Below are 24,810 nucleotides of genomic sequence, written 5' to 3'. Positions count from 1 at the left end.
GGACATTACGAAAGCGTCGTCGTCTCAGGAGGCGATCGAAGAGTAGGTAGCCAAGACTTAGGGAAAGGGGCATGATGGAGGCGTGTTAGGCAGCTAATAAAAATATGGGGCTCCTTTTCTAGAATTTTTAATGTTTTGGTATTTACAGGCTTTTAAAATTTTATAATTTGTTTTGATTTATTTTTCTAAGTGAGCACCTACTCACCTACTTGCACTCTCAGTTTTGAATTCACATTTCACGTTTTTTTGTCTTTCTACAAGAAGACCCCCCACCCCACCCCCAAATTATATGCTTCACAGCCCGGGCCCATCTCCGCCCATTTCATGGTCAGCCGAGCGGATGCCTGTGAAGCAGGAGCTGACCAGGAGACAGAACTTTCTAGCGGCGGCGTGGAGGAGCCCTTGGATGCTTTCCCTATTCTGCGGTTTCTCTGTGGCCCCAGGGCCCGAGTATTCTCGTGCCCCTTGCTTGCCTGGCGACCTCAACCGCCTTTCACGTTAGTCCACGGGGTGGGACTGTAGCAGGATCGATGAAGCCTCCTTCTCCCAGCTCAGGTTCCTACCGCCGAGGTGAAGCCTTTGACTGCAGTTGCTGGATAGACCTGATGAGGAGCCAACACAAGAGATGTTGAGACGAATCCATCAGATTCATTCCCGAAGAGAGAAAGAGCCCGGGCCCGGCTTCTCTGGGCTGAGATGGCGTCGCTAACCGTCACCTCTCGTGTGGCCCCGCCAGCGCCTTCGTCTCCACCCGGGGCGTCTGTGACCGTTCAGAGATGGTCGAATCGGGTTACGTTTCAGACTGGCTGTGGGGATGGATTGAGACGGTGTCGTAGGAGAGGCGGTGAGACGCTTCTTCCTGCTGTGTGGCCTGTGACTCACGCTGCGCCTGGAGGGCCACATGGAGGACTTCGCCCGCGGAAGCAGGAGGTCTCCTCCTCTGTGGAAGGGGTGGGGTGTCTTCCCGCGGACCTCCTTCCCTCCTCCGCTGCCCTCCAGCTGCAGAGGGGACTCTGTCCTCACACTGAGGGGCTGGGGGAAGGCCGTCGGAGCCCTGGAGGCATACCGCCTTTCCCAGGACACGCATTCATTCATTCATTCATTCATTCACTGTTCACTCAGAAAAGCCAGGGACCTCCTGCAGGCCTGCGAGAGCAACACTGAGCAGGCACGTCTAGACTGTACTCAACTAGGTAGGAAGGAGGCTGGTCCCAGCGAGGCTCGGCGACAGAGGACAGACCAGCAGAAGGAAGGAGGTGTCAGGTGGGAGGAAGATGCTGCTGGGGGGAAAGCAGGTGGCGTGGCTGGTTCCGGAAGGCAGGGCGGGGACAGCTGTGCACCGAGACCGAGTCAGGAGCGGGCAGCGGGAGCCGGGCCAGGGCACCCGGCAGAGCGGTCCGACGCAGACACGAGAAGGGAGTGATCACGAGGGAGCGAAGGGAGCAGCTCCGGCCTGGCTGCTCTCATCGTAACCAGGAGCTGCCAAGTGCAAACAATGTTGGGGATAAAATATTTCTCCCCGTAAGAAGTGTTTTGTTCTTCTAGAAACTGTTTCCATGACTATTGTTACCGTTTAATAATATATCCGTAAGCCTCAAGTGGCCACATTTTCTTCCTCGATCTTCCATAGATACTGCGCCTGCCCAGCTCGCAGCGCACAGAGCTGCGCCTCGGCCCCCACACGCCCGGCTCCTGCCTCCGGGAGCGCAGTGAGCGCCTGGGGCGCGTGGCGCCGCGGAGAGGCCCTGCGGCGTGTGCGCGCCTGGTGTTTTCATCAGGGCGCAGGTTTCATTCTTTCCACTGTGCGTCCATCAGCACTCTGAGCGTGTTCTGTGTTCGGCAGTTGTAATGCAGTGGGACAGGGACAGGCCGGAAGCGTGCCCCCCTGCGGGGTGTCTGTGGTCCGTCCTGAACGGGCAGGAGTGGATCGAGCTGCAGGCAGACAGCCTGGCTGAAACGGCGCTCGCCCAGCTCAACCACCCGTTGGCGACCTGTGCCCAGGGCCCAGGAGAGAGAACAGAGCTGGAGTCTGGCCCGTGGCGATGTGGGTCTGGGTAGAGGCCGGAGGACCAGGGCTGCTCCGATGGGGCCCTGCCTGGGGAAGGAGGCTGCGCGGGCCTCCGAGGGTTTGCTGTGAAGCTGGGACCCTCCCCTGCTCTGCTGCTCCCGAGAAGGCCGGGGAGCCTCCCCCACCGGCTGACACTGCGGTGAGCAGCCTCCTTCCTCCTGGGGCCATGCCAGGGAAGAGGTTCCCACAGGACCTTGATCCGAGAAGAGCCCTCTGAGTGGGCGGAGGCCACATTCAAAGCCAAAAAGCACAACTGGTCTGAGCTGGTGAAAAACCGAGCCTCTCAACAGAGACCAACCAGAGTGGACCCTGAGAGGCCGCCCGCCCTTGCACAGCGGGTTGCTGGGCCCTCCTGAAGATGAAAAACTCCAGCCCATGATGACAGACGTCTGCTGAGCACCTGCTGAGAGGACAGGCGGCTCCCAACATGGGGGACCTTTGCACCCAACGGACCGAGAATCGCGGAACAATCCGGAAGAGCCTTAAAAACAAATACAGGCAGAAAAGGGAGACCATATGGCATGAGAAAAGAACAGTTGGATTAAAAAAATAGAAATCTTAAAAAGGAAGATGTTCATGAGGTAGTTTGGTGATCCTGGTTGAGAGAACAAACGCCCGCGCAGACAGCTTGCGGCCCTGGAGGGCCTGGGCAGAGCCGTGGGGTGGCTGGAGGCCCCTCTCCTGGGGGTCCCTCTCCTGGGGCCCCTCTGCCTGCCTCACTCACCCTCCAGCCAGCTCGTGCTGCAGCAGGGCCGGGACACCGACCCGGCCTCGCCACCTCCCTGGCTCTGGTGCCCAGGCCAGCCGCAGGCTCCTGTGCGGTTCGTCGTGCAGGCTCTCGGGCGAGTGGCAGGGAAGACTGGAGGTGGGGAGAGAACAGGTGCACGAACAGACGAGTAACGGTCACCTGTGCCGCTGGTCCCAGTCACCTGGGGGTGAGGTCACGTAGCGTGGGGTGGCTTCTCGGGGGGCTGTGGTCAGGGCCGATGGCGGTGGACGTGTGCAAGGGACACGTCTGTGCTCTGGTGGGGGCAGGCTCTACCTGGCTCCCGTGCAGGTGTGTTCACGGCCTAACCCGCCTCAGCCCAGAACCCACGGCTCAGCGCATCTGCTCCATGGCGTCGCATGCGGCCTCCATTTATTTCCCTCAAATGGCTTTCAAAAAGTTCTAAAAATAGGAACTTAATTAGACGTTTAGCAAAATGCCACACAGTATTTATCCCTGCACTTGGCTGCATTGTTAATTCTGCAGAAGAAAAAGCTCCCCCGTGTACACAGAGCTCCGTCCCCACGCACACAGGCCACGCTGGCTCCCGAGACACACTGGGAAGGCGGGTGGGGACAGAGTCGCAGTGGGGGCCGCTCTGCCGATGAATGGGCAGCTTCGCGGTGGCTCCTTCATTCAGCAGGCGGGCTGGCGGGGAAGGGGGCCTGGCCGAGGCCGGCCAGCGCTGCCCCAGGAGCTCGAGGAGGTTGGAGCTCAGGCAGAGCCGGTGCGGGCTGCAGGAGGTGCCCATGGTGGAGAGCCAAGGAGGAAGGGTCTGGAAGAAGGGCTGACGAGGTCTGTGTGGGCTCCCCTTGCTGGGAAGATTTCCTGATAGCGTAACCTGCTTACTGTGGACCTGGGTGATCTCAGTCTCCAAGCTACAGGGATGCCTCGGGCCCTTCGGGCCGGCCCCCAGCTCTGGCCCCGCTGCGGTGCAAATCTCCTCGCCAGCCTTACGTGCAGCCCTTCTGGAAGGACCCCCTCCCTGGCAGCGCATGGCAGAAACCCCGCGGCGTGGCCTCCCCCGCGGCAGTGAGGGCTGGGTCTGTGCCTTCAGGAGCAGGGAGCCCTGGGTGAGCCTCTCTGGTCTTGGTGTTCTCGTCTGTAAAATGGATATGAAACATTTCTCTGAATAAATGAGGAAAGGGCCAGTAAGGGCCTCATGCGGTGCGGGGCACAGAGAAGGTGCGCTGTGAACGCCCCGAAAGCAGCAGTGGCCCAGGGCGCCGCTGTCGCCCGTCCGGGATAAGCAGGAAGGGGAGAAGGTCAAAGGGTGAGGAGCTGGGCGGTCTGGGCGCCCCTCCTGGTGGTGCTTGTGTGAGGAGGGCGCGCGCTTGGAGCAGCCGGGCCTGGCCTCTTCCGGCCTCTGTGGCCTCCAGGAGTTCATCTTTTCAAAATCTCAGAGGTTGATAAGCAGGTGGCCCAGGGGTCACCTGCACCTGATCCCTGTTCTGCGGATGTCCCAGTCCACCCAGGGTGGCACCTGAGCCGTCTGTGCCCGATTTAGCCTGGGTGGCCGGGTGTGCCAGGGTTCCATTCTGAGCCACCTTCTGCACCTGGGGTACCTGCGCCTCCTCACCTGGCTGTTGGCTTACTGGCTTGCTCACCTGCGGGTCTGCTCATTTATTCAGCAAGGTGTGGGCAGCCCGCGTGCCGACCACAGGCCCGGGGCAGTAAGCTGTCGCGCTGACCTCAAGGCCCAGGCCCAGGCCCAGGCCCTGCCTACCCCTCTGAGCCAGGCCCTTCTCCCCTGGTCACCGCATGCCCCTGTCTCCCCCACTGCACTGTCCCTGCACCCACAGGGCCCCCGTGGCTGTGACTCTCCCTTGGGACCAGGTGACAAGAGACCAACCCCCAACCCTTCTGAACATGGGGGTTTGACAGGTGCCAGCCTCAGTGGTGGTCGCGTGGCACGCACGCGTGGCTGCACGGTTGGTACAGAGGGCCTTGGCTTCCGCCGCAGGGCGCCTGGCAAGGCACAGGGCCTGTCTCTTCCCACTGTGATGCTGAGGGAACCACCGCAGTCCACAGCATGGAGGCCGTGTCACTGTGGAGCGGCCACACGGGGGTCAGGTCACCTCCCACGGCCTCCGCGGGGCCCGTAAGCAGCGCCGGGGAGCAACATTCGGCGTAAAAGAACAGGGACGCGCGTGCCTGTGTGGTCCACACGCGTTCCTCAAGGCAGGCGCGGTTGTGGGGACCTGGGCCTCGCGAGGCTGCAGGTCTGAGCACTCTGAGGCGACTTCCGTGGGACGCTCGGTGCCCTCCTGTGCTCTTGTCAGCTGAGTGATTCTGCGCACACACACGTTCCCCGGGGAGACAGCGGTGGCCTCCCAGCGTGTGCTCACGCAGAAGCTGACCTTTCCAGATCCGAACCGCACTGTGCCTCTCTCCTCCCGCCTTCCCAGGCAGAGGAAAATCAATGTGGGAACACAGACTTGAACAACTCGGGAAATTTAATAATTTTTACAATGTATATTACAAGGAAAAATATCATTTTGCTAGTGAATCTGTGCAGTCAACTTGCCGAAAGTCAATATTACGGCACGTCTAAATGGAGCCTTAAAAGCTCGGTCCGCCGCTGGGAAGGCTCTGGTGCCTCGGCTCCATGGGGCCCCGCGGCGGGGCAGGGACTCTGCCCGCGGCTGCACAGGCCGCGGGACATTCCATGGGGCGGTGCCCTGCGGGTCTCCCTGTGGTCACTGGTGGCCTCACTCAGCTAGAAGTCTCCTCGGACCTCTGGGCGAGTGAGGGGCGTAAAGCCACCCTGCAGGCCTGTGGTCGTCTGACCCTAGGCACTCGCAAAAGGAAAGAGCAATGTCACCACCTGCTGGAGCCTGGACCCTGGTCTCTGGCCCCAGCCCAAGGAAGGACCCCTTCGTGTTGTGGGTCCCTGACGGCCTGGGTTTCGGTCCTGCTCTGTGATTTCCAGCTGTTTGACCCCTGGGCCAGAGACGTCACCTCTGGGACCCCAGCTTTGTCATCGGGAGGTGGCAGTGACAGCCGTGCCCACCGTGGAGCGCTGTGGTGCGTGCACACAGGAGCGCATGCAGGCTGCTAGGCTGGGCCTTGCCCGCTGCGCTGACGTGACTGGGAGCTGGTCGCGCTGCCCCGTTGCCGCTTTTTCATTTGGGAGACCTTCTTCCTGGTGTGCGTGCTGGGTGGTGCTCCGAGGGGACCGTTACTCATTTTAGGGAGCCAGGCCTTTTTGTGGTCAGCTCGAGTTGACCAATACGAAGTTATCGCTCAGCCATTTACCCAAAACAGTGCGTTCTAAACCCAGACTGGGTCAGCGTGGGGGCTCCTCTCCGGGGGTGAGAGAACCACTACAGCCTTCGTGGAATTCTGGGAATTCCACCTGGCTCCTGGTGGCCCCGGGCCACATCGGATTAGGCCAGGAATGCCAGGCCCGAGGCGATGCCTGTCCCTCTCCCCAAGGGCTGTCCTCTGCGGGTTGCGCCATCTCAGCTGCTCCCCTCTTCTGTGGGGCGACACTCCTCAGCCCCACACTTGGGGGAGCTTCTGGCCCGGGTACGGGTGCTGGCGAGGCTGGCGAGGCTCTTCCAGCTGTGTCTCTGTGTCCTCCCTGAGTCCACGGAGCCTCCCTCTTGGCCGCTCATGGTGGTTATCTTTGGTTATAAAGTGAAACTAGTCTTATTATTGAATGTCTGCGGCCTGTTCCTAATTGTCATCTCTTTAACTCTCACAATGAGGCCCAGACACAGTGGCTCACGCCTGTAATCCCAGCACTTTGGGAGGCCAAGGCGGGAGGATCACTTGGGGCCAGGAGTTCAAGACCAACCTGGGCTTCATAGCAAGAGCCTGTATCTGCAAGAAATAAAACAATAAAAAGTCCTCTCACAGCGAGGGAGGTAGTGTTTTCCCCATTTTACAGATCAAGGCCTTGGGCCTCAGAGAAGGTGCTTGGCCAACGCTGCACAGCAGAGCTGGGACGGGCGCAGGCCTCTGTGGCCCTCTCGGGGAGACACGATGCCGGGTTGTGTCATGGGAGGCTTGCTGGAGATGGGACCCCCCCGGCTGAGCTAGCCACGTTTGGGGCAAAGGCACTGAGGATGATCAGGACTAGTGTTGACTACCTACAACAAGAAAAGAAAAAAAATGACAGCATATTTTGTTCTCACGTTAACGAAGGCCAGAGGTGGGCTGCTCTAGGCTGGTACAGCAGCCTCAGTGTTTTCGGGGACTGAGGCTCCTATCTTTCTCCTCTGCTGCTCATGACTTCTAGTCTCAGGGTCGCCTCATGGCCTAAAATGGCTGCTGAAACTCTAGCAATCATACCTGTGTTCCGGACTGGCAGCAAGAGGATAAAAAGGCACCATTACCTGCCAAGACATCTCCTTCTATAAGCTTTTCTTGAATTCTACTCCGTCTTCCAAATACACCTCATATGCCAGATCTGAGTCACAGGGCCACATCTGACTGCCAGGGGAGTCTGGAAAATGCAGTATTTTAGCTTAGGCTCATGCCCCCATGGAGGCAGTTGGAGCTCTGATCCTAAGGGAAATGGGGAAGGTGGCCGAACGGCTGTCGGCTGGCACTTAGCAGTTCCTGCCGTGGTACTCCGGGCAGAGAAAACGGCATGCGCGGTGACCTAGAGGCCAGAGAACCTGCAGGCAGGAAGGTCTGAGAGGGAGTCCCATCGGCTGGGGTGGCGGGTGCCAGGGAGAAAGAGGTGGAGAGGCGGGGGACCGGGAAGAGCTGTGGCCATCATCCAAGCCACAGGTGACCAAGGCCAGCCAGAGCAAGCCAAGGAGGAAGTGGGGGTCTAGGGCGTGTGTTTAGAAGCCGGGCCGTGTCTAAGGTCTGGTGATAAGTCGAGCATGGTTGGGGTGGGGACAGGTCAGGGACAGAGAAGACGAGAGGGAAACCGAAGATGACTCCTGGGTTCTCGTGTTGGTGACTGGCTGGAAACTGCTGCCCAGAGAGCAAGGTAGACCCTAGAGGGCAGGCGCAGCTGGGCAAGGACTGCGCTGAGTCCCGCGTGGCCGTGGGAGTGGGCAGGGCCTGTGGGAAGCCCACGTGGACTGGACTGGGCCCGTTGCCTGCTGGCTGGCAGAAGTCACCATTGGGCCCGTCAGCACGGGGGTTGGGGGGTGCGTAGCTAGGAGGTGTAGGTGTGGGCAGGTGCGACTGTGTGTAGGTGAGAAGAGCCAGGAGGAAGGTGTGACAGAGAGCGGGTGGGATGTGGGGGTGGTGGGAGCAGGTGGGCCTCCTGGGCCTTCTGGGTCCCCAGCTCCGGCTCCGGCTCCAGACCATAGAGCCCTCCCTCTCGCTGCAGAGGACGTAGCCCTGCCGCATGGTGGTCCCCTGTGCCCCGCCACCCTCCCCAGCAGCCCCTCCTCACCCCTTTGTACTTGGAGGACTGCTCTGGGTGTCCTGGTGGGTGTAGGTCCTGCCGTCGTGCTGCGGGATTCTGAGGGAAGCTGGAGACCTGCCTGACCCTCTCTGCGCCTGTCCCTTCAGCCCACCCTGTAGCTGGGAACTGGCAGCATGTCTGGAGCTGTCTGGGTTCAGACTACAGTCCGTTTAGACGGGGCACAAGGGCTGCTGCTCTGGGACACATGCCAGGGTCGAGGATGCCAGAGCACAGCCTGCGGCGGCCCCTCCGGCGATTTCCCTGAGATTAGGAGCGGGGCAGCCACACACACGCTGGCCGCCTCTGCTGCTTTCACTCTGGGCCGCTGTGTGAGGACACCTCTCTGCCGCCTTGTAGATGGGCACGTGGAACCGTGGGCGCCTCCTCTAGAAGCAGGCGTCCTCGACAGCCCACCGGGCGGTTCCCTAGTGGTGCCTCCAGACGACGTGGCCACGGCATCCCTGGCCCCAGATACCACAAAGCAGGAGTCTTCGCAGGTCCGGAGACTGAGTGCGGCGCCAGCGTTCGCAGCGTCCCACGTGCCGCTCGGAAGGCTCTCGGCCGCGCACGGAGACGAAAGGGGGCGGCGGCCCGATAGGCGCTCCACGCCGGCCTCGTGCTTTCAGCGCTGAAAGGTGTTTTTCTCTTTGTAATTCCTTTCTTGGAAAAACAAAATGAAATTAACTACAAGGGCAGTCTACGTCCCTGTGCCATCAGAAGGCGCGTGTATCGAGGTATCGCCTTCCGAGGGCCGTCAGCCCAGCGCGTCGGCCAGCTCCGGCAGCTGCCACCCTGTTCCAGCCGGCGGGCGCTGTCTTTCTATTTTTGGCCCCGGTTTGATCCAGAACTTGACAAGATTTTCAAACTAACAACTGGACTGTCAAAGACATCAGCGGTCAGAGCTGGCCGTCCGGGCTCCCAGGCTGGCGGGAGGGAGGGAGGAGGTGGAAGCGGCCCCAGGGACAGCCTGGCCGCCGTGGACCAGGGACCGTGTTCAGGCAGTTGGTGTTGTCAAGCCTCACGGCCTGAAGGCAGCGAGGACACGGAGCACTCGAAGGACGTCGCGGCGCAGGCTCCACGTTTCGCAGAGCAAAGCAAGTCTCTCTTCCTGGGCATCGGGGTCGTTGCCCCGCGAACCGCCGCGCGTTCCAGCGCCAGAGGATGGGCTCGGCCCGCTCGCACCCGCCCGTGTGTGCACCTTCTGAGCGAGCGGCGTGGCCCGGCGCAGCCTGACCTTTCTGCGCGTAGTTACTTTCATGTCTTCTGTGTACCCTGTTGTGTTCTGTATTCTTTGATCTTCTAGTTAAAAGGGCATTGAGTGTGATAGAAAGGTTAAAAATAAGATAAATAGGGATGAACTTTTCACAGGCAATTTTCTTCCCAGGGCCCCTGTGGCCCCACCGTGTCCGTGGCTGGCGCCTGGCGGCGTGGAGTATGGCGCTCGGCACTGTTCATCAAGGCCCCCACCAGCTGGCCCCGCCCGCGCCCAGCGCCCTCCTGGGTGGAGCTTCCTGTCCTCCCAGACGGCCGACAGGCCTTCCTGTCTCCTGGAGGAGCTGGTGAAAGTCGACCACGCCACAGAAGCGCCTGTCCCCAGGCGCACACTCCGCGTGCGGCTTCCGAGGCTCCGGGGCAGATGTGAGCAGCGGCTGAGCTGGGACCGTGAGACACCAGTCCAGGCTCCTGGCTTCCGCTCGAAGATGCATTCTAAGTTCCAGGGCAGAGTCGGGACAGGTCGAGTGGGGACAGTCCCCTGCGAGCCCTCGAGACCTCTCTGAGGAGCAGAGTTGTGTGGGGTCAGGTTCAGGGTCTGGGGACGGCAGCCCCGGTGGTGGGGGACGCCACTGTCTGGGCTGTCACTCACCTTCTTGAGCGGCCGTCCCTGTCTTGGACATGCTGGGTGTGGAGAGCCTCCCACAGGACGTGTTGTCAGGACCTGCGCTCAGCCTGGGCTGGCGCAGAGTGGACACCAGGATGGGCAGCGTCGCTGAGGCCCTGGCCTGAGGGGGGGGGGATGGAGGGGGAGATGAGGGTGGGCCAGAGGCTCTCAGAGCAGCTGCCCCTCTCCTTCCCGCCCCCCAGGGTCCTTCCCCACCCTCATAGCACACATCCTCCCCGCGTGGGCTGGGTGGTGCTGTCACCTGATGAATTGGTGTGAGTGTCCTGCCCATTGGCCAGCCAGTGGCCCTGCTCTTCTCCGGCCTCTTGTCCCCTACCTGGGAGCCACTGCTCGCCTCCCCGCTGCCGGTCATGGCTCACCTGATGCCGGCAGGCGCTGTGCGTCCCACCATCTGTTCTCTCCTTCCTGTCTCCTGGCCGCAGTCTCACGGCTGGTCCTTAAGTCCCACGGCCCTTGGAGGCCTGCGTGGCACTGGCCGCTCGTGCGCCATCAGAGTCTGTGTTCAGTACCTCCCTGAGGGGCAGGCAGCAGGGCTGGCCCTGTGGAAGGACAGCAGACAGGGCGCTGGTGGCCCTGGTGTGCAGGTAATGCAGGGCAGAGTGGCCTTGCCCAGTGCCAGGAGGTGCCAGAGGTCACCTGGGGAACTGGGGCTCCCCTTCCCATGGGGGGGTGACTTATATCTCCTCCGAGCTCTCTTATGTTGCTCCTTTTACTTGGGAATTATTTCGCCACCTGGGCACGCAGCGCCGGAGCAACCCTGAGTGCCCGTGCGCCAGTCCCCGGCTCCCCTGACCTGAGCCGCGGCAGTGGCCGGGCGCGCCTGTGTCCCAGCTGCTCAGGAGGCTCAGGTGGGAGGATCGCTTGAGCCCAGGAGTTCCAGGCCAGCCTGGGCAACATGCGCGGCCCTGTCTCTAAAGCTAAAAGCCAAACAAGCCCCGCTGGGTGTACGGCAGCCTCAGCAGGACGGTTGTCCCCTGGGACACGCCTGCTTTCTCCGCCTCTCGACTGTGGTGCTCATGGCTCAGGCGTGTGACTTCTGACTCTTGACTCCACACAACGTTGCCTCTGGCTGTTCTGCGTCCTTTGAACTTCACAGACGGTGTCGTATGGCCTGTGCCTGTGCTGGGCTGGCAGCTGTGGTAGCTCTGCTGAGCCACCCTCACTGCTGCTTGGGCGGCGACGTGCTCCTGCCACTTCCCTCACCCGTTCTGCGCCGAGGTGGCCCTTCCCACGTGCGTCCCACGGCTCAAGCCAGCCGGGTGGGACGTGCCGGTGTGACCTCTGCTCTTTGGGGTTCCACAGCTCGCTGACGCCGCCCTGGGAGGGTCCGCGTCTGTGTGAGGCGGGTGGTCTCGGTTCTCAGCCTCGTCTTCCCCCCAGAGGGCCGGGTGGGGCTCGTGCCGGGCGGCAGCCAGGGCAGTGGCCATCTGCAGGGGTCCCAGCTCGGGGTCAGGGTACCTCTGCAGGTCACCCGGCCTCCAAGCCCTCGTTTCCTCTTTCACGTTAAGGTGTCACCAGTGACCCCTGCGTGCTGGGTGTGATGGGCTCACCTGGGTTCTCCAGGCAGTGGCTTGGCACCTGGGTGAGCGCCTGCCTTGTGGCTGGGCCTGTCCTGCCCTTCACCCTCCGGCCTGCCGCTGTGCCCTGCCTTGCTGTTCCCTGTGCCTCACTCCTGCTCCCCTCCCCACCATGCTCCCCTCCCCATCCCTGCCACCCTCAACTCACCCCTGTACTCTCACCCACCTCTGTACCCTCACCCCACCCGTGCACCCCACCACTGCATCTTAATCCACCCCTCCACCCACACCCCACCCCTGCTCCCCTCCCCACCCCTGCACCCTCACCTCTATGCCCTCATCCCCACCCCTGCTGTCCACCCCACCCCTGTGCCCTCACCCCTGTGTCCCCCATCCCTGAGCTTCCCACCCCTGCACCATGCACCCCTCCCCTGTCAGGGCCTTCCCAGGGGGCTGCAATCTGGGGTCAGGGCTGAGGCTCCGGGCTGGGCAGGTTTTGCCCCCTCATCCACCCCGCCCCCACACCTGGCGTTCAGCACGGCTGCAGCTCACAGTGTTTGCTGACTTGTGTTGCTGACATCACTAGAAACTTGGAGAAATTGGTGCTACGTGACCCAGGCTCTTTGAAGCACATTGAGCACTGCAGCAGCAAAATGCTTAAGGAAATCTCAGGACGGAGGAGTTTGTAAGCGGAGGGTTCTTTGCTCTGAAGAGAGGGATCACTCTCATTTGTCTTGGAGCAGAACCAGGCCCTCCTCGCTAGGACAACAAGAAGGGAAGGAAGAGGAGAGGAGAGAGGTGGCGAGGGCGGAGGAGACTGCAGCCCGGCGGGCACGGCCCTGTCTGGGAAGCAGGCCCGGGCCCCACGGTCCCCGGGTGTTCTGCACACGGATCCTGGCTGACCCCAGCGCCGGGGCAGGCCGCGCCCTCCCCGTTCCTGTGTGTGGAAACAGGGCAGGGAAGCCCACCTCGCCGACCCCATCGCAGGGGCCCCTGCCACGCATGCTGGGACCACTCCGCTCCGGCTTCCCAGGCCAGGTGGGTGCCTGTCCCGGGGACGTGGACAGGGCGGAGGAAGACGGCACCTTGGGGTCTGTCCTCCTCCTGCCTCAGAACACAGGGGACCTGCCCACCACTACACAGCGCCACCAGCTCAAGGCAGGGCCTGCTCCAGAAAGGAGGCACGACAGACGTGGGTCCCCTCGCCCCGCTGCACCCACAGACACCGGAGACACACCACACGGCACACACACCTCCCACATATGCAGACCACACAGCACGCACAGCACACACCGTACACCTCACACGGTACACAGAGCACACAGCACACACACGTCACACCGTACACAGACCCCACAGCACACACACCCCACACCATACACAGACCCCACAGCACACACAGCACACACCGTACACCACACACCATACACAGACCCCACAGCACGCACAGCACACACCGTACACAGACCCCACAGTACACACAGCACACACCGTACACCACATACCGTACACAGACCCCACAGCACACACCGTACACCACACACCATACACAGACCCCACAGCACACACCCCAGGCCGAGGAGGGACAACCACCTGACACCCTCACTTCCCACGGCTGACCCTTCCCCTCAGAAAGCCAGCTTGTTCCGCGGCCGACACACTCTGTGCTCGTGCTTGGAGCCTGGTGTGGGAGGAGGTGGCTCCGGCGCCTCTGTGAGCACAGCAGAAGCTGCCTGACCCAGGACACAAGTGTCCTCGCAGAGGTTCGGGCAAGTAGTCGGGAACCAGAGCGCGAACACGGGCAGGGTGCCCGAGGTCCCATGCACCGCGTCCGCAGTGGCAGACGGTGCAGAGGACGCCTTTCCTCAGCGTGCACGGGGGCCCAAACCTGCACGGCGGGGCCTGGGGAGCAGGGGCCTTGCTGGCAGCGCTGCTGTTGGACGTGCCCAGCCGGGGCCCCAGGGCCAGACCCTGCTGTCCCCGCGGAATCACGCAGCCCCTCGGCACCGTCTGTCTGGGAGAAGGGGACGCCCTTGTCTCGATCAGCGGGGTAGGTTTGCGTGGGGCTGCAGGAGTTGATGCTGTCTGCGCCCTGAGCACCTGGGCCTGGGGCCTCCCGCAGCCGTGCTGCCCCCGGGCCCCCGGGTCTTCCAGGCCTGCGCCTCCTCCTGCCCCGCCCTCTCCACCCGCCCCCTTTGGACCCCATGACAGTTTTAAGTATAAAATGCAGGGATTTCCACTGGACAAGTACCATTACTTCACTATTTTGAAATAGTCTGGAATCTGAATCTTTTAATCACTTACACCTTGACCTGTTCTCTTGAGTTCTTCCACGTCCCTCCGCCTGACGTGACCACGCCATGGGATTGAGACTGCCAAGGGAAGGAGGGTCCCCACAGGAGAAGCAAAGAATGGGCCTGAGATCCCAGGCAAGAGAGCCCCCAGCTTCCCTGCCCTCCCCTGCAGAGCTCCCGTGGGGCCTGGGGCCCCTCATGGCCCCAGAGCACCCGGACAGTCCTCTGCGTTTGAGGGTGGACCACGGGGCCTCCGCCGCTCCCTGGGCCATTTTTCAGTTCTAGAAACCTCTGGTTTCCAGGGTGTGGGGAAGAAGGGGAGGCAGCCTGACCCTCCACGACACGTGCTGGTCAGCCCTTCCTCCTATCGGCCCAGGGACACGAGGTGACCACGGAGAGAGCGACTAGTCCTGCTGGGGATGGAGCACTGCCCGGGAAACCTTCTAGAAGGAGGTGGTGCCTGGATTGCCTTTTAAAAATTGAGACAATGTTTTCAGTACATCCCATTACAAACAAATTTTGGAAAACAGAATGTTAAAGAAAAGAAACAGAGGACAGCTGTCCCTCTGCCACCCGGCTGGCCGCCGCTGAGGTGGTGGTCCGTCCACTCCTGCCCGCTGCACAGCTGTGCGTGTCCCGGTGTCACGGACCCCGTGCTTCCTACGTAGCTGCTCCCTCCTCCTCTCACCACCGCGCTGAGTTTTCAGTGGCATTATGTGTTTTCAGCAACATATTTTTAAACTGCTAAATAAATAAACATCCGCTCGTATGGATGTACCAGAATTTCTTTCACAGATGCAAGCGGAGTTGGCCTTTTTCCCCCTGACATTTTACTGTGAAAAAGTTAAAATGCAGAAAAGCTGAAAGCATAATTCAGTGGACACCACCTAGATTTGACAGTCGGTAGCATTTTCCATGTTTGCTTGATTGACCTGTAGCAAGGGGTTGCGCTTTTGGGTGAAGCACTTGGAGGTGAGTTGCAGAGACCAGCACCTCTGCCCGCTCGCTGGCCACGCAGCCCTGGGGGAAGGGCCTTCTGCCCGAGCACGGACCGTGGCCACCGTGTGGCACGAACGCGGGTTCTCTGGTGTCATCTAGTCCCGGCGCTCTGGACTTCCCCGGTTGTCCCCAGACCTCCGTTCTGACAACCGATCTCTCCTGGAGAGCGGGCTGTGCAGCCTGTGAGCGCTCGCCAGGCTCGTCGGTGCTAGACAGTCTCCGCGTTGCCGTCCGCGGGTCCCGCCTGTGGGCGCGCCGAGCATCTTTTCATTTGTTTAGGGACCGGTTGGCCTCCTTGTTCTGTAAACCTTCTGTTCGTGTCCTCTGCCAATTTCTTTCAGGATTTTGGTCTTTTTTTCTCATTTCCAGAGCTCTTTCTATACTAAAGCCAGCGTCCCCTCTTCCCTGATAAAAATTGCAAGCGTTTTTCTTCCATTTTTTCATTTGTCTTTTGACTTTGTTGTATATATCATATGATACATATCATACGTATACATATACATGCATACACACTACATAGTATTGTATTTTCTTCGAAAGATTCTTTAAAGTTTTTATGTGTTAAATTTGTCAGTCTTTTGTTATTTGTGAACTTGGAGTCATGGTTAAAAAGGCTTCCCCACTTCTAAGTTATAAAAGAGCTCAGCCGTGTTTTCCCCCGTCCTTGCATGTTTTCACTTTGGCGTTCGCTCTAGATCCACCTGGAGTTACTGCAGCATGTGGTGTGAGGCAGGGATCTAGTTTCCTCTTTTCCAGAATGATTCTCCATCTTCCCAGCACATTCGCTGCGCACCCTGCGTATACCAGTGTGCGTTTAGCCGTTTACCTCTGGGGGTGTTGAGGTTTTCTTTCCTTTGGCTGTCAACACAGCGCACTGATGAGTTCCTTTCTGTGTTAGCCTTTACCCAGACCTCAAGAATGTTCTCCAGGCACATTCCTAGAAGTGGGATTACAGAGCCGAGTGTGGGAAATTTCCATGGGCTTGCTATGCAGGCCTCCTGAGAGCAGGATTTACACTTACGTGCCTCGTGTCTGAAGGTTTCGGATCATAAATCACACCGTGCCCACACCCAGCCTGCGGGTCCACCCCAGGCCCTGACGCTGCTCCCCAGAAATGCCCTTTCGGACTGCAGACCAAAATTCATAATTAGGTCAGTGACAGCCCAGGGCCCCTTCAGGAAGATGGCCTTACTTCTTCGGACTGGTGACATCCTCAAGGGTCATGCCCTCCCTTGTACACAGCAGCCACCCCCCTACCAGTACCCGAGTCTCAGCCTGCTCCCCCGGGTGCTGTGGTGTTGGGGCCCGGCCGGCTTCTCACCGACCCGAGGCCTCCAGGCCATGCTGAGCGTGGGGCGCAGCCGTGACGTTCCGTGTCGTGGAGGGCGCGCAGTGGGTGGGAATCCACAGGAAAGGCAGCGCGCTCCACTAGCTGCCTTCCACTGGGCCCTGTGCTGCCTCAGTTACTAACTTGAAATCCTGTTTGACAAGACCTGTGTGCTCAGGGGCGGGTCTTGTTAAGGAACTGATGTGGGGACACTCCTTGCCGTGAATGTCCAGGGTAGTCCTGGCAGCCAAGGTTGAGGTCCGCGGGTTCACTGGGAGTGAGGGCCGGCTCGGCGGGCTCGGCCCCACGGCGCCGGGCAGGGCCTGCTGGGTGGCGGGTCGCGCTCCCCTAGGGAGGCCTGGGTTTTCCTCAGGTGCCCACCTGGCGGGGCACGGACGGAGTGCGCTTCTGCAGCAGCCTGAGCGTGTCCAGGTGCTGGTCCCCGCTGCTCTTGCTGCAGACACAGCTGTCCCTCGGCCACGGAGAGTTTCTGCTCTGTTGCCTGATGTTGAGTATCAATACTGAATAAGGAATTTCACCACGCAGCGCAGACCCAGGAGGAAGGAAGCGTCTCGTTCAGAACTCATGACGGGCCAGGCACAGTCCAGGCTTGTACACAACCTGGCGTTTGCTATGGTTCCTCCCGGCTGACAGAATGACCACAGGGGACTCTTTTCTGGTATAACCTAATCCCACTTACTGTTTTTCTTTCATCTTACACTTGTACTTAAGAAGCTATGTCGAATATGGGTTCAGACCCCAGCAGGTCCACACGGGAGGATGCAAGCGGCACGTCCTCTGCTCTCTGGCGGAAGGCCCTGCGGGCTTGGGCAGGAACGCTGACCTTCGCCCTCCATGGTTCGAGGTCCGTGGAGACCGTTCTTAGTCGGAGAATGGGCACGGCGGTGGGGAGGGGAGGGCAGACGGCCCTGTCACGGGGGCAGAGGGCACGCGAGGCCGGGCGCCCCGCAGCTGAGTGCAGGGGTGGATCCCGGCGCAGGCAGGGCCTTTGTTCTGATTCTGGCCTCGGCCCCTCCCAGACTTCATTTTCTGCTCTGTAACGTGTGACCGTCGCTCTGTGGTTGTACAAGGGCTCATGATCGCCGGGACCAGGCGCCGATGCACTCAGAGTGGTGGAGGCCGCGACCCCCGCGTGCGCAGCCCTGCCCTCTTCCAGCCTGTGCAGGGGCTCCCCGGGCCCTTCTGAGCAGGAGCTGGCAACTGGCCCAGAGCCCACAGGCAAAGACAGGACAATGGTCGTGATGATGACGCGACATCAGGCATGTTCCCAGAGCCCTTTGTTCCTCGCGGCTCTGTCGCAGCCCTCCCAGCCCAGGTGGCTCCTTTCCTGCCCGCACCTCACAGCCCAGGGGGCCGGGCCGCAGCTGTCTGTGCTCTGACCTGCACCCCGCTGCCCCCCACTGCGGTTCAGGGAATGGGGTGGCCCATGTGTGTGCACGTGTCCCAGCCCTCTGCGCTGGGTTTCCTCATCTGAGAGAGAGACCGAGGGGCTGGGGGAACAGCCCGCAGGGCGGCCTGCCAGGGGCCTCGTGTTGGCCCCCAGACCCGAGCGTCCCCAGCAGCCTCCCCAGGTGGCGCCAGGGCCTCCCTTCCACAGTCCGCCGGGCCCCTCGCGGCACCACGGGGTTATGTTTTCTCGCCAAGCTGCGCAAATTGAGCGTCAGGAGGCGGATGGAAAAGTGAATTAAACCAATTAACCCCGCTACCTGCTTTGCATGTCAGCGTGGTGGCTCCTGTTTCATCTCTCCCAGTGAAGGGAAGGAAGTAATAAGAGTAGGCAAACGGCCCCTTTCAGCCCATCGTGATTAATTTATTCATCTTTGCGTGTTGGCAATTTGTAAACTTCTGACTTGAGCAGCTTCTAAACGGACCTCTGCGCCCTCCGCGGTGCGGAGGAGCAGGTGTTGACAGGGCGCGCCGCTGCGCGTCCCAGCCCTTCCTGCCGCCTGGGGGTGGGATAGGGACGCACGGGCCAGCGCCAGGGCAGGCCGTGTGACAGCGCAGGGCCGTCCAGTAGGAATGCGACGCCAGCCCCCAGGATGTGAAAACGAAAAATAGAACCAAACAGAGAAGCCAGATGCCATTTTATTGAATCCAGCGCATCCAAAGTACTGGCATGTGAACCTGTAGTCAATATAAAAATTATTAAAGAAATGTTTTACGTTCTTTTGTTCCTACTAAGTATTCAAAAGCCATGGTGCGTTCGTTCTACGGGAATAGCACGTCTCGGCCGAGACTCGCGGCTCCTACGCTCCACGGCCCCCGTGACCGCAGCTCGCAGCCTGTGAAGGCGGCGTCCAGGGCAGCCAGCACCCTGCGGCCCGCTTAGACTCGTCCGCGCAGCACTCAGTTCTCCTCTGGTTGTGTCTGCGGATTCCTGTGGGGCCTGATACCTGCCTGCACACCCCCTGCGGGCTGTTGCCTTTGTGGGGTACGGTGACCCCACGCCTGGCACAGTGCGCGGCACACGGCACGCGGTCACCCAGGGAATGAACGAATGAACAAATGAACAGACACCTGCTGCGGTGCCCATAGAAGATCTAATTTGCTGGAGGAGAGGGGCCGGGGCCAGGGTGGCAGCTGGGTGCCCACCTGCAGCTCGGGGGATGCCCACGCTGCCGCGGCGTCTCCCCACCCCTGTAAGCGGAGCCCCTGTTCCGCGCGGGGCAGAGAACCCACAGGCCGTACCGGCAGTCAGACCACCCTCATCTCAGAGCAGACCCCCACTTTTATTTTTTTAAAAAATCATTTTTAGGGTACAGCTAACGCGTGTTTATCTTAAAAAGATTGGCTGGGAAATATGGATGAGTGAAAAAGAAACTGCCACGTCCTCCTGCCCACGATGAGCACTGTCACCCTGTGGCTGCTGGTCCTTTCCAGTCGCTCTCACGCACGCGTGCCTGCGCGTTCGCATGTGCCCGGGAAGGGGGCGCGCAGGCACGTTCGCACAGGCCGAGTCCCTGGCTGCGCCAGCCGTCGTGGCGCTGGGGCCCTGCGCGGAAGGCACGGCTGGCTGCTTAGGCCGCTCCTTGTCCTTGCAGTACTTTGCTCTCAAAGGGCCGACAGCCGCCAGGTCACGGTGCTGGTGCTTACTTCTCCGCCCAGCCCTGGAGTGTGAGGGTGCGTCCGGAAGACGTCGATGCCGGGCCCTGGTGGCCTGCGATGAGCCACGCAGCCCTGGGCCTCCTGCTGCTCCGTCACAGCTCCCAGCTCGTGTGGGCCCCACCTCTGGTCCTTCTCTCTGTTCCTGTTCTGGTTAGTCCTGAGTTGAACTTGAGTGGGACGATCCCAGTCGCAGTGTGACAGGACGTCCATTGTCAGATCGTGACATTTCTTCTTTAGTCGGCAGATCTGCTTCCTGTATTCCAAGGGTCACGCCAATTGCACCCTTCTGCGGGAGGACACTTAACTCTCACTTAGAAAAGGTGTATACTCGGAGCTCAGCGTCGGAGCCCACGCACCTGGGCAGGCAGCTGCCCTCCCCATCCGGCCCCGAGTCTGTCACCCACGTGGCGGGGCCGTGGGGCTGTCCTGAGGTTCTGGGGCAGCCTCCCTGTGGAGAACCCTGAGCTCATGGGGCAGAGCACACCCTGCCCTGGTACTCAGGGCAGGGTCATCCCAACGCAGAGACACGTAGGGTGCACTCAGCAATTCATGCACCATCAGTTCTTTGAGAATATTTAAAATTAAATACAGTTCATTTTGCATCTGGGGTTAGGATTTGAAGATCCTGTCTGAAGAGGTTAAAAAGCTGATCCTTCTCGGTTTTGGGCAGCCTCTCAGGAGCGCAGAGACCTGTGGCACACGAGGCGGGACTGTGATGCGTTTCCTGCCCTCGGACCTTTGCCCCACACGTGCCGTGGCCCAGTGTCGTGGCAGGAGGATGAGACATCACCCCTCCCTCCTTGGAGCTTTCTGTCCAATGAGAATTTGATTTCTTATTAAACTTATTTGCTAAACTATCTGGCATTTTCCGTGGATAAAAATTTATTCAACAGATTTATTTATTTGCACAACAAATGCTGCTGCTACTACTATTACTGTGATTATTAGTACTACCGCTAATGATGATAATAATGATGGTTTAGTAATAGTAACAACAGGTAACACTTATATTGTGCTTTCTATGTTCTAAGCATTGTCAAGGGCACTTTGCACACATTCAACAACACAGCGAGATATTGTTACTAACCCCATTTTACAGATGAGGAAACCGAGGCACAGAGGGTTATGAGATTTGCCCAGGGTCACGTGACAAGCAAATGCGGAACTAGGATTTGGACCCTGGCCACGTTGTCAGCGGGCATGCTCTTAGTTGCATTGCTTTATGCACTGTGAGATGTCCACTGGCCACCACTGCGTGCCGTGTGTGTAGTTTTGGGGACATAGGGACACACGGACCTGGTGGTAGCAGGGGAGAGAGATGACCCCGTGACTGGGGGAGAACACCAAGGACGTGTCTGTAACATTTGTGAGGTCTGGTGGCAGTGGAGCCCGAGCTCGGGCCCAGGTCTCCTGGCGTCTGACCCTATGACCTGTCTGCGTCGCTGCCCACGCGAGCCTCCGCCCTGGGTCAGCCAAACAAAGCTTGAGGCCTGAGGGGGCCCAGCGCCTGCAGTGACCTGCCTGCCCCCTTTCCTGGAGCCCAAGGACACAGGCGTGTCTCCCTCTCTCTCTCGGGAGGGCCATGCACAGAGACAGTCACACTGTACAGATATCGCCGGGGTGCCTTCGACTCTCCGGAAAAGTACAACCCTTTTGGCAAGAAGTAGCCAAAGCCACCAGTGTTATTTACTCTTTAATATTAGAGGGATCACCTATTGGAACCTACACGGGGGCGAAGGTTAGCAGCAGGGCGACGTCTGTCTAAATGACATCTGCCCAGCACCGTCGTGGGAGCAGACTACTGGAAACAGCCAACCTGGCTTTTGACCTTTGCTCTGCATCCTGCTTACCTGGGGAGCTTTTAACAAAACCTTCGCCTGCACCAAGGCCTGCGAGTCAGGGCTCCGCCTTTGCCAAGGCAGCGTTGGCAGGGGCTGCCTGGCAGACAGGAAGGCCAGCTCAGTCGATGCTCTCAGAGTGTGGCAGGCTGAGTGTCTGGGGACAGCCCCAGTCCCCCCGCCACTGCACTCAGGACCTGGATGGACCCTCTGCCCAGGCCATACCTCCCGGGTTCTGAGTCTGTTGGCCTGGGCTGGGGCTGGCCTCGGGATGTTTCTGGAGCTCCTCAGGTGGTGAGGACACATGGTCAGGGCTAAGAACACCGAGCTCGAGGCCATGCAGGTGGGACCAATTCCATCACTTGTCACCACACACCCTTTGGAAAGGACCGTTGCAGACATTAGGCGTTAGCCAGGCGGATTTGGGGAACAAAAGGCCAATCGAGAAAGGCAGGGTACACGGCTTCACACCGTGCTCCTGCCACGGGTGGCTCTGTTGGAATGATGGCGTCCCACGGACAAGGGTGGAAAAGAATTGCAGAGATCTGAACGTCTTTGACTTGTTACGGCATCGGTGTTGTGAGCAAAGCCTTCCTCTAATTTTTACCTCCACTGATGTGGTCGTAGCATTGTTCACAGGAAAGTTATGGTTAAGAACGCAAATGCATCCACAGTTCTCTGGCTTGGCCGTGTTGAAGGCTGTCCTGGCCCCACCCTCCCGTTCATGCAGCGCAGAGTCATCCCAGGGAGAGCTGGGTCCTCTTTCATATGACCAAGCGCTGGCTTCGTGAGCTACGGCCCCTTTGCCTGCATGATGTGGGTGATGCAGAACCGCTCACGGGTATCAAATGCACCGTGTTTCCCAGAAAGGGGACATCTCTGCCTAGTGCGTAAATGAGACAAGCCTTTCTAAAGACGAAATCTGTATTTCAGGATGTGTTTGGCTGTGTTCTTTGCCTCCCGTAAAGGTCACCCCGATAGATTTTTCCTGCTTTAGCATTGCAGGCTGTGAAGAACTGGGCATTTCTATTCTCCCTCCATCCAGCGAACCTGGGGGACTAAATTAGATTCTGAAATTGAGTGTGCAGTGGAGTCGGTGAGTTACCGTAATGGGAGGGTATTGCTTCTCACCTTGCAAGTGGCGAGGTCGTGATAATATGGAGCGAAGTGGATTAAAAATAAAACCAAAGGTATTTATTTATGACCCGCTCAGAATTGGATTGGCATCCGTGTACGTTGCATCTAATGGTGAAAGACAGCAGATTGATGTTGATGTGTCCCTGGGGACTTTTTGCCAGTGAAATTTGCTCCGTGAATTCAATTTAAAGGCCCACAGAAAGTATCCAAAATGCAAAAGGAAATGGAATTGCGGGGAGGGGCTGGAAGCCCAGCAACAGGAGAACAACAATTAGAGGAGAGTCCTGGTCTGAGACTCTCGCGATACGGGCTTGGAGCGGGCAGCGCTGGGACGGCCGCAGCCCCTGAGCCAGCGAGGGGCCGCGACCGCCTTCCCGACTCCTGGGTCTGACTCCGCGTGACGTGGGCGGGGAGGAGTAGGAGCCTGCAGGTGGCCCGGGAGTGCTGGGGCCGCGCTCTCTAGGACCAGAGCCTGGGGGCCTCAGGGCACGGTGGTCATGTGAGGGCCCCCAGGTCTCCCCACTGTGTCCCAGGCCCCTGCACTTTTCCTTCTCAGTACCTGCCTTGGTGACACTCGATCACCACGCTTCAGCTGGACACTGCTTCTAAACCATGAGCTCTGGAGATGGTCCCTTGTGTGTCTTGCAGGGGTGACTCAGTGCCCCCCAGACCACCCGGGCGGGGACATGGCCGAGCTGAGGCCTGTGGGGGGAGCAGGGGGCTCTAGCAGGGAGCGCTCTCTAGCAGAGCTGCCCTTCCCCGAAATACCAGGAGTCGAGTGAGTGACAGTCACAGGCACTACCTGGTGTGTGCCCACCCTGAGTGCCCGGTGTGTACCATCGAGTGTGCGACTGCTGTGCCCAGTGTGTGCCGTCGAGTGTGTGCCTGGTGTACCCTGTGTGTCCAGTGTGTGCCCACCCAGCGTGTCCACCTGATGCTGGGGGCTGGGTACGCACTGGACTCCGGTCGTGTTCCCAGTCTGCCCGGCAGCTCTGACAGGAGGGAACTGGTGCCCCGTTTGCAGAGAAGGAAATGGGATCTCAGAGGGTGGAGCCGTCGCCCCAGGGTGCTCAGCTGGACCTCGAGGGTGAAGCCAGGCTTCTTGGAGCCCAGCGCCCCACCTGCTGGGCCCGGTGCCTCCTGTGTGGGGCGGGCGTTGCGGGGCTGGGCTGGGCTTTGACGTGCTCCTGGGCTCTCGGGGCTGGCTCCACATTGTGGTCCCTGTGCGCGCGTGCTTCAGCCACTGACTGCGCTGGTGCCCAGGGGTGTCGCCTGATGCGGAGAAATCTGTGCCTAGTGGCAGTTCTAGGGGCAGCGGTGCCTTGTTTCCTGGTCTAGGAGAGGCTTTGGGGGAGTGGGAAGCGCCCGGGTGGAGGTGAGAAACCTGCAGCCAGGCCCCTGGGAGCCGGGTCTCCCTGTGGGGGGTGCTGGGATTCAGTCGAACGAAGTGCTGGGGCCTACCTCGGCATCTGCTCAGATGCCAGGACCGGGCCGCAGCCCAGGGCCCTGCCGTGGGGAGCAGCTGCTACAAGGGGCACCTGCTGGCTGGATGAGTTTCCCAGGGTCCCTGCTGCAGGGTTCCTGGTCTGAGGCCTCCCCCTGCTGTGGGTCACCTCCTCTGACCTGGGCCTGTCTCTGTCTCCCCAGGAGCTGCTGCTCTTCCTCCAGAACCTGCCCACGGCCCACTGGGACGACGAAGACATCAGCCTGCTGCTGGCTGACGCGTACCGCCTCAAGTTTGCCTTCGCGGACGCCCCCAATCACTATAAGAAATGAGCCTGGGTCCATTGGCAGCAGGCCTCGCCGTCGTTCCCGGGAGGCGCCCCACCCCTGCCTGGCTGGCGGCAGGCCCTCGGGCCAGTCCTGGGACGAGGAAGACCCTTGTGGGGCAGCCCCGCCCTCCAGGGGAGCTTGCCGGGATTGGTCCCCAGACTTGGTCCAGGGCTGGCAAGGATGGGTGGCCTCTGTTTCCTGAGATACCAAAGAGAGCCAGGGGAGGGTCCTGGCTTCTGGGGCCAGGGGCGGGTCGAGATTCCCCCTTGCCCTCCCCCGGGAGCATCCTTGCCAAATGACCGCCTGCTGGAAGCCCAGCCTGGCAGCCTGAGAGGCAGAGGCCTGCTGCCCGGGCGCCGGGCCAGAGCGAGGTGGTAGCCATCTCTCACCTACTTTGAAATGCAAAATTTCTATTCTGTTGCGTGAGAAAGAATAAAGCGTAGGGTAGACAACATGCAGACTAAGGAGCTGCCACACTAGCCTGGGATCTCCGCTCCCGAGAGCCTCTCGCGCCGGCCCGTTCCCGTGGCTGGCCAGCCTTGCACTTGGGGGTGTTCTCTCGCGCGCTTGGTCTGAGCTCAGCTAGGAAGCTGACGCCGCGAGCCGAGCCCTGAGCCCGCCGAGCTCCCGGGAGGCCGTGGGACAGGAGGCCTCTCGCATTCCTGGCTTTCCCTGTCTGACCTCTTTT

At 60.2% G+C, this 24,810-nt stretch overlaps 1 protein-coding gene across 1 annotated transcript in view; it reads left to right on the top strand.

Moving 5' to 3' along the window:
* Positions 1 to 24,565, top strand: part of TBC1D22A (TBC1 domain family, member 22A) — a 355,619-nt gene extending 331,054 nt beyond the window's left edge. Inside the window, exon 13 of the mRNA XM_012655585.1 lies at positions 23,997 to 24,565. Within this exon, the coding sequence (XP_012511039.1) occupies positions 23,997 to 24,125 (129 nt within the window). The 3' untranslated portion in view covers positions 24,126 to 24,565. The remainder of the gene's footprint in view (positions 1 to 23,996) is intronic.
* Positions 24,566 to 24,810: the final 245 nt, after the last annotated feature.

The sequence above is a fragment of the Propithecus coquereli genome, unplaced genomic scaffold (assembly GCF_000956105.1).
Source record: "Propithecus coquereli isolate 6110/MARCELLA unplaced genomic scaffold, Pcoq_1.0 Scaffold480, whole genome shotgun sequence".
Lineage (NCBI taxonomy): Eukaryota > Metazoa > Chordata > Mammalia > Primates > Indriidae > Propithecus > Propithecus coquereli.
The sequence above is the reverse complement of the archived record's forward strand: the minus strand, read 5'-3'. Positions and strand labels throughout refer to the sequence as shown.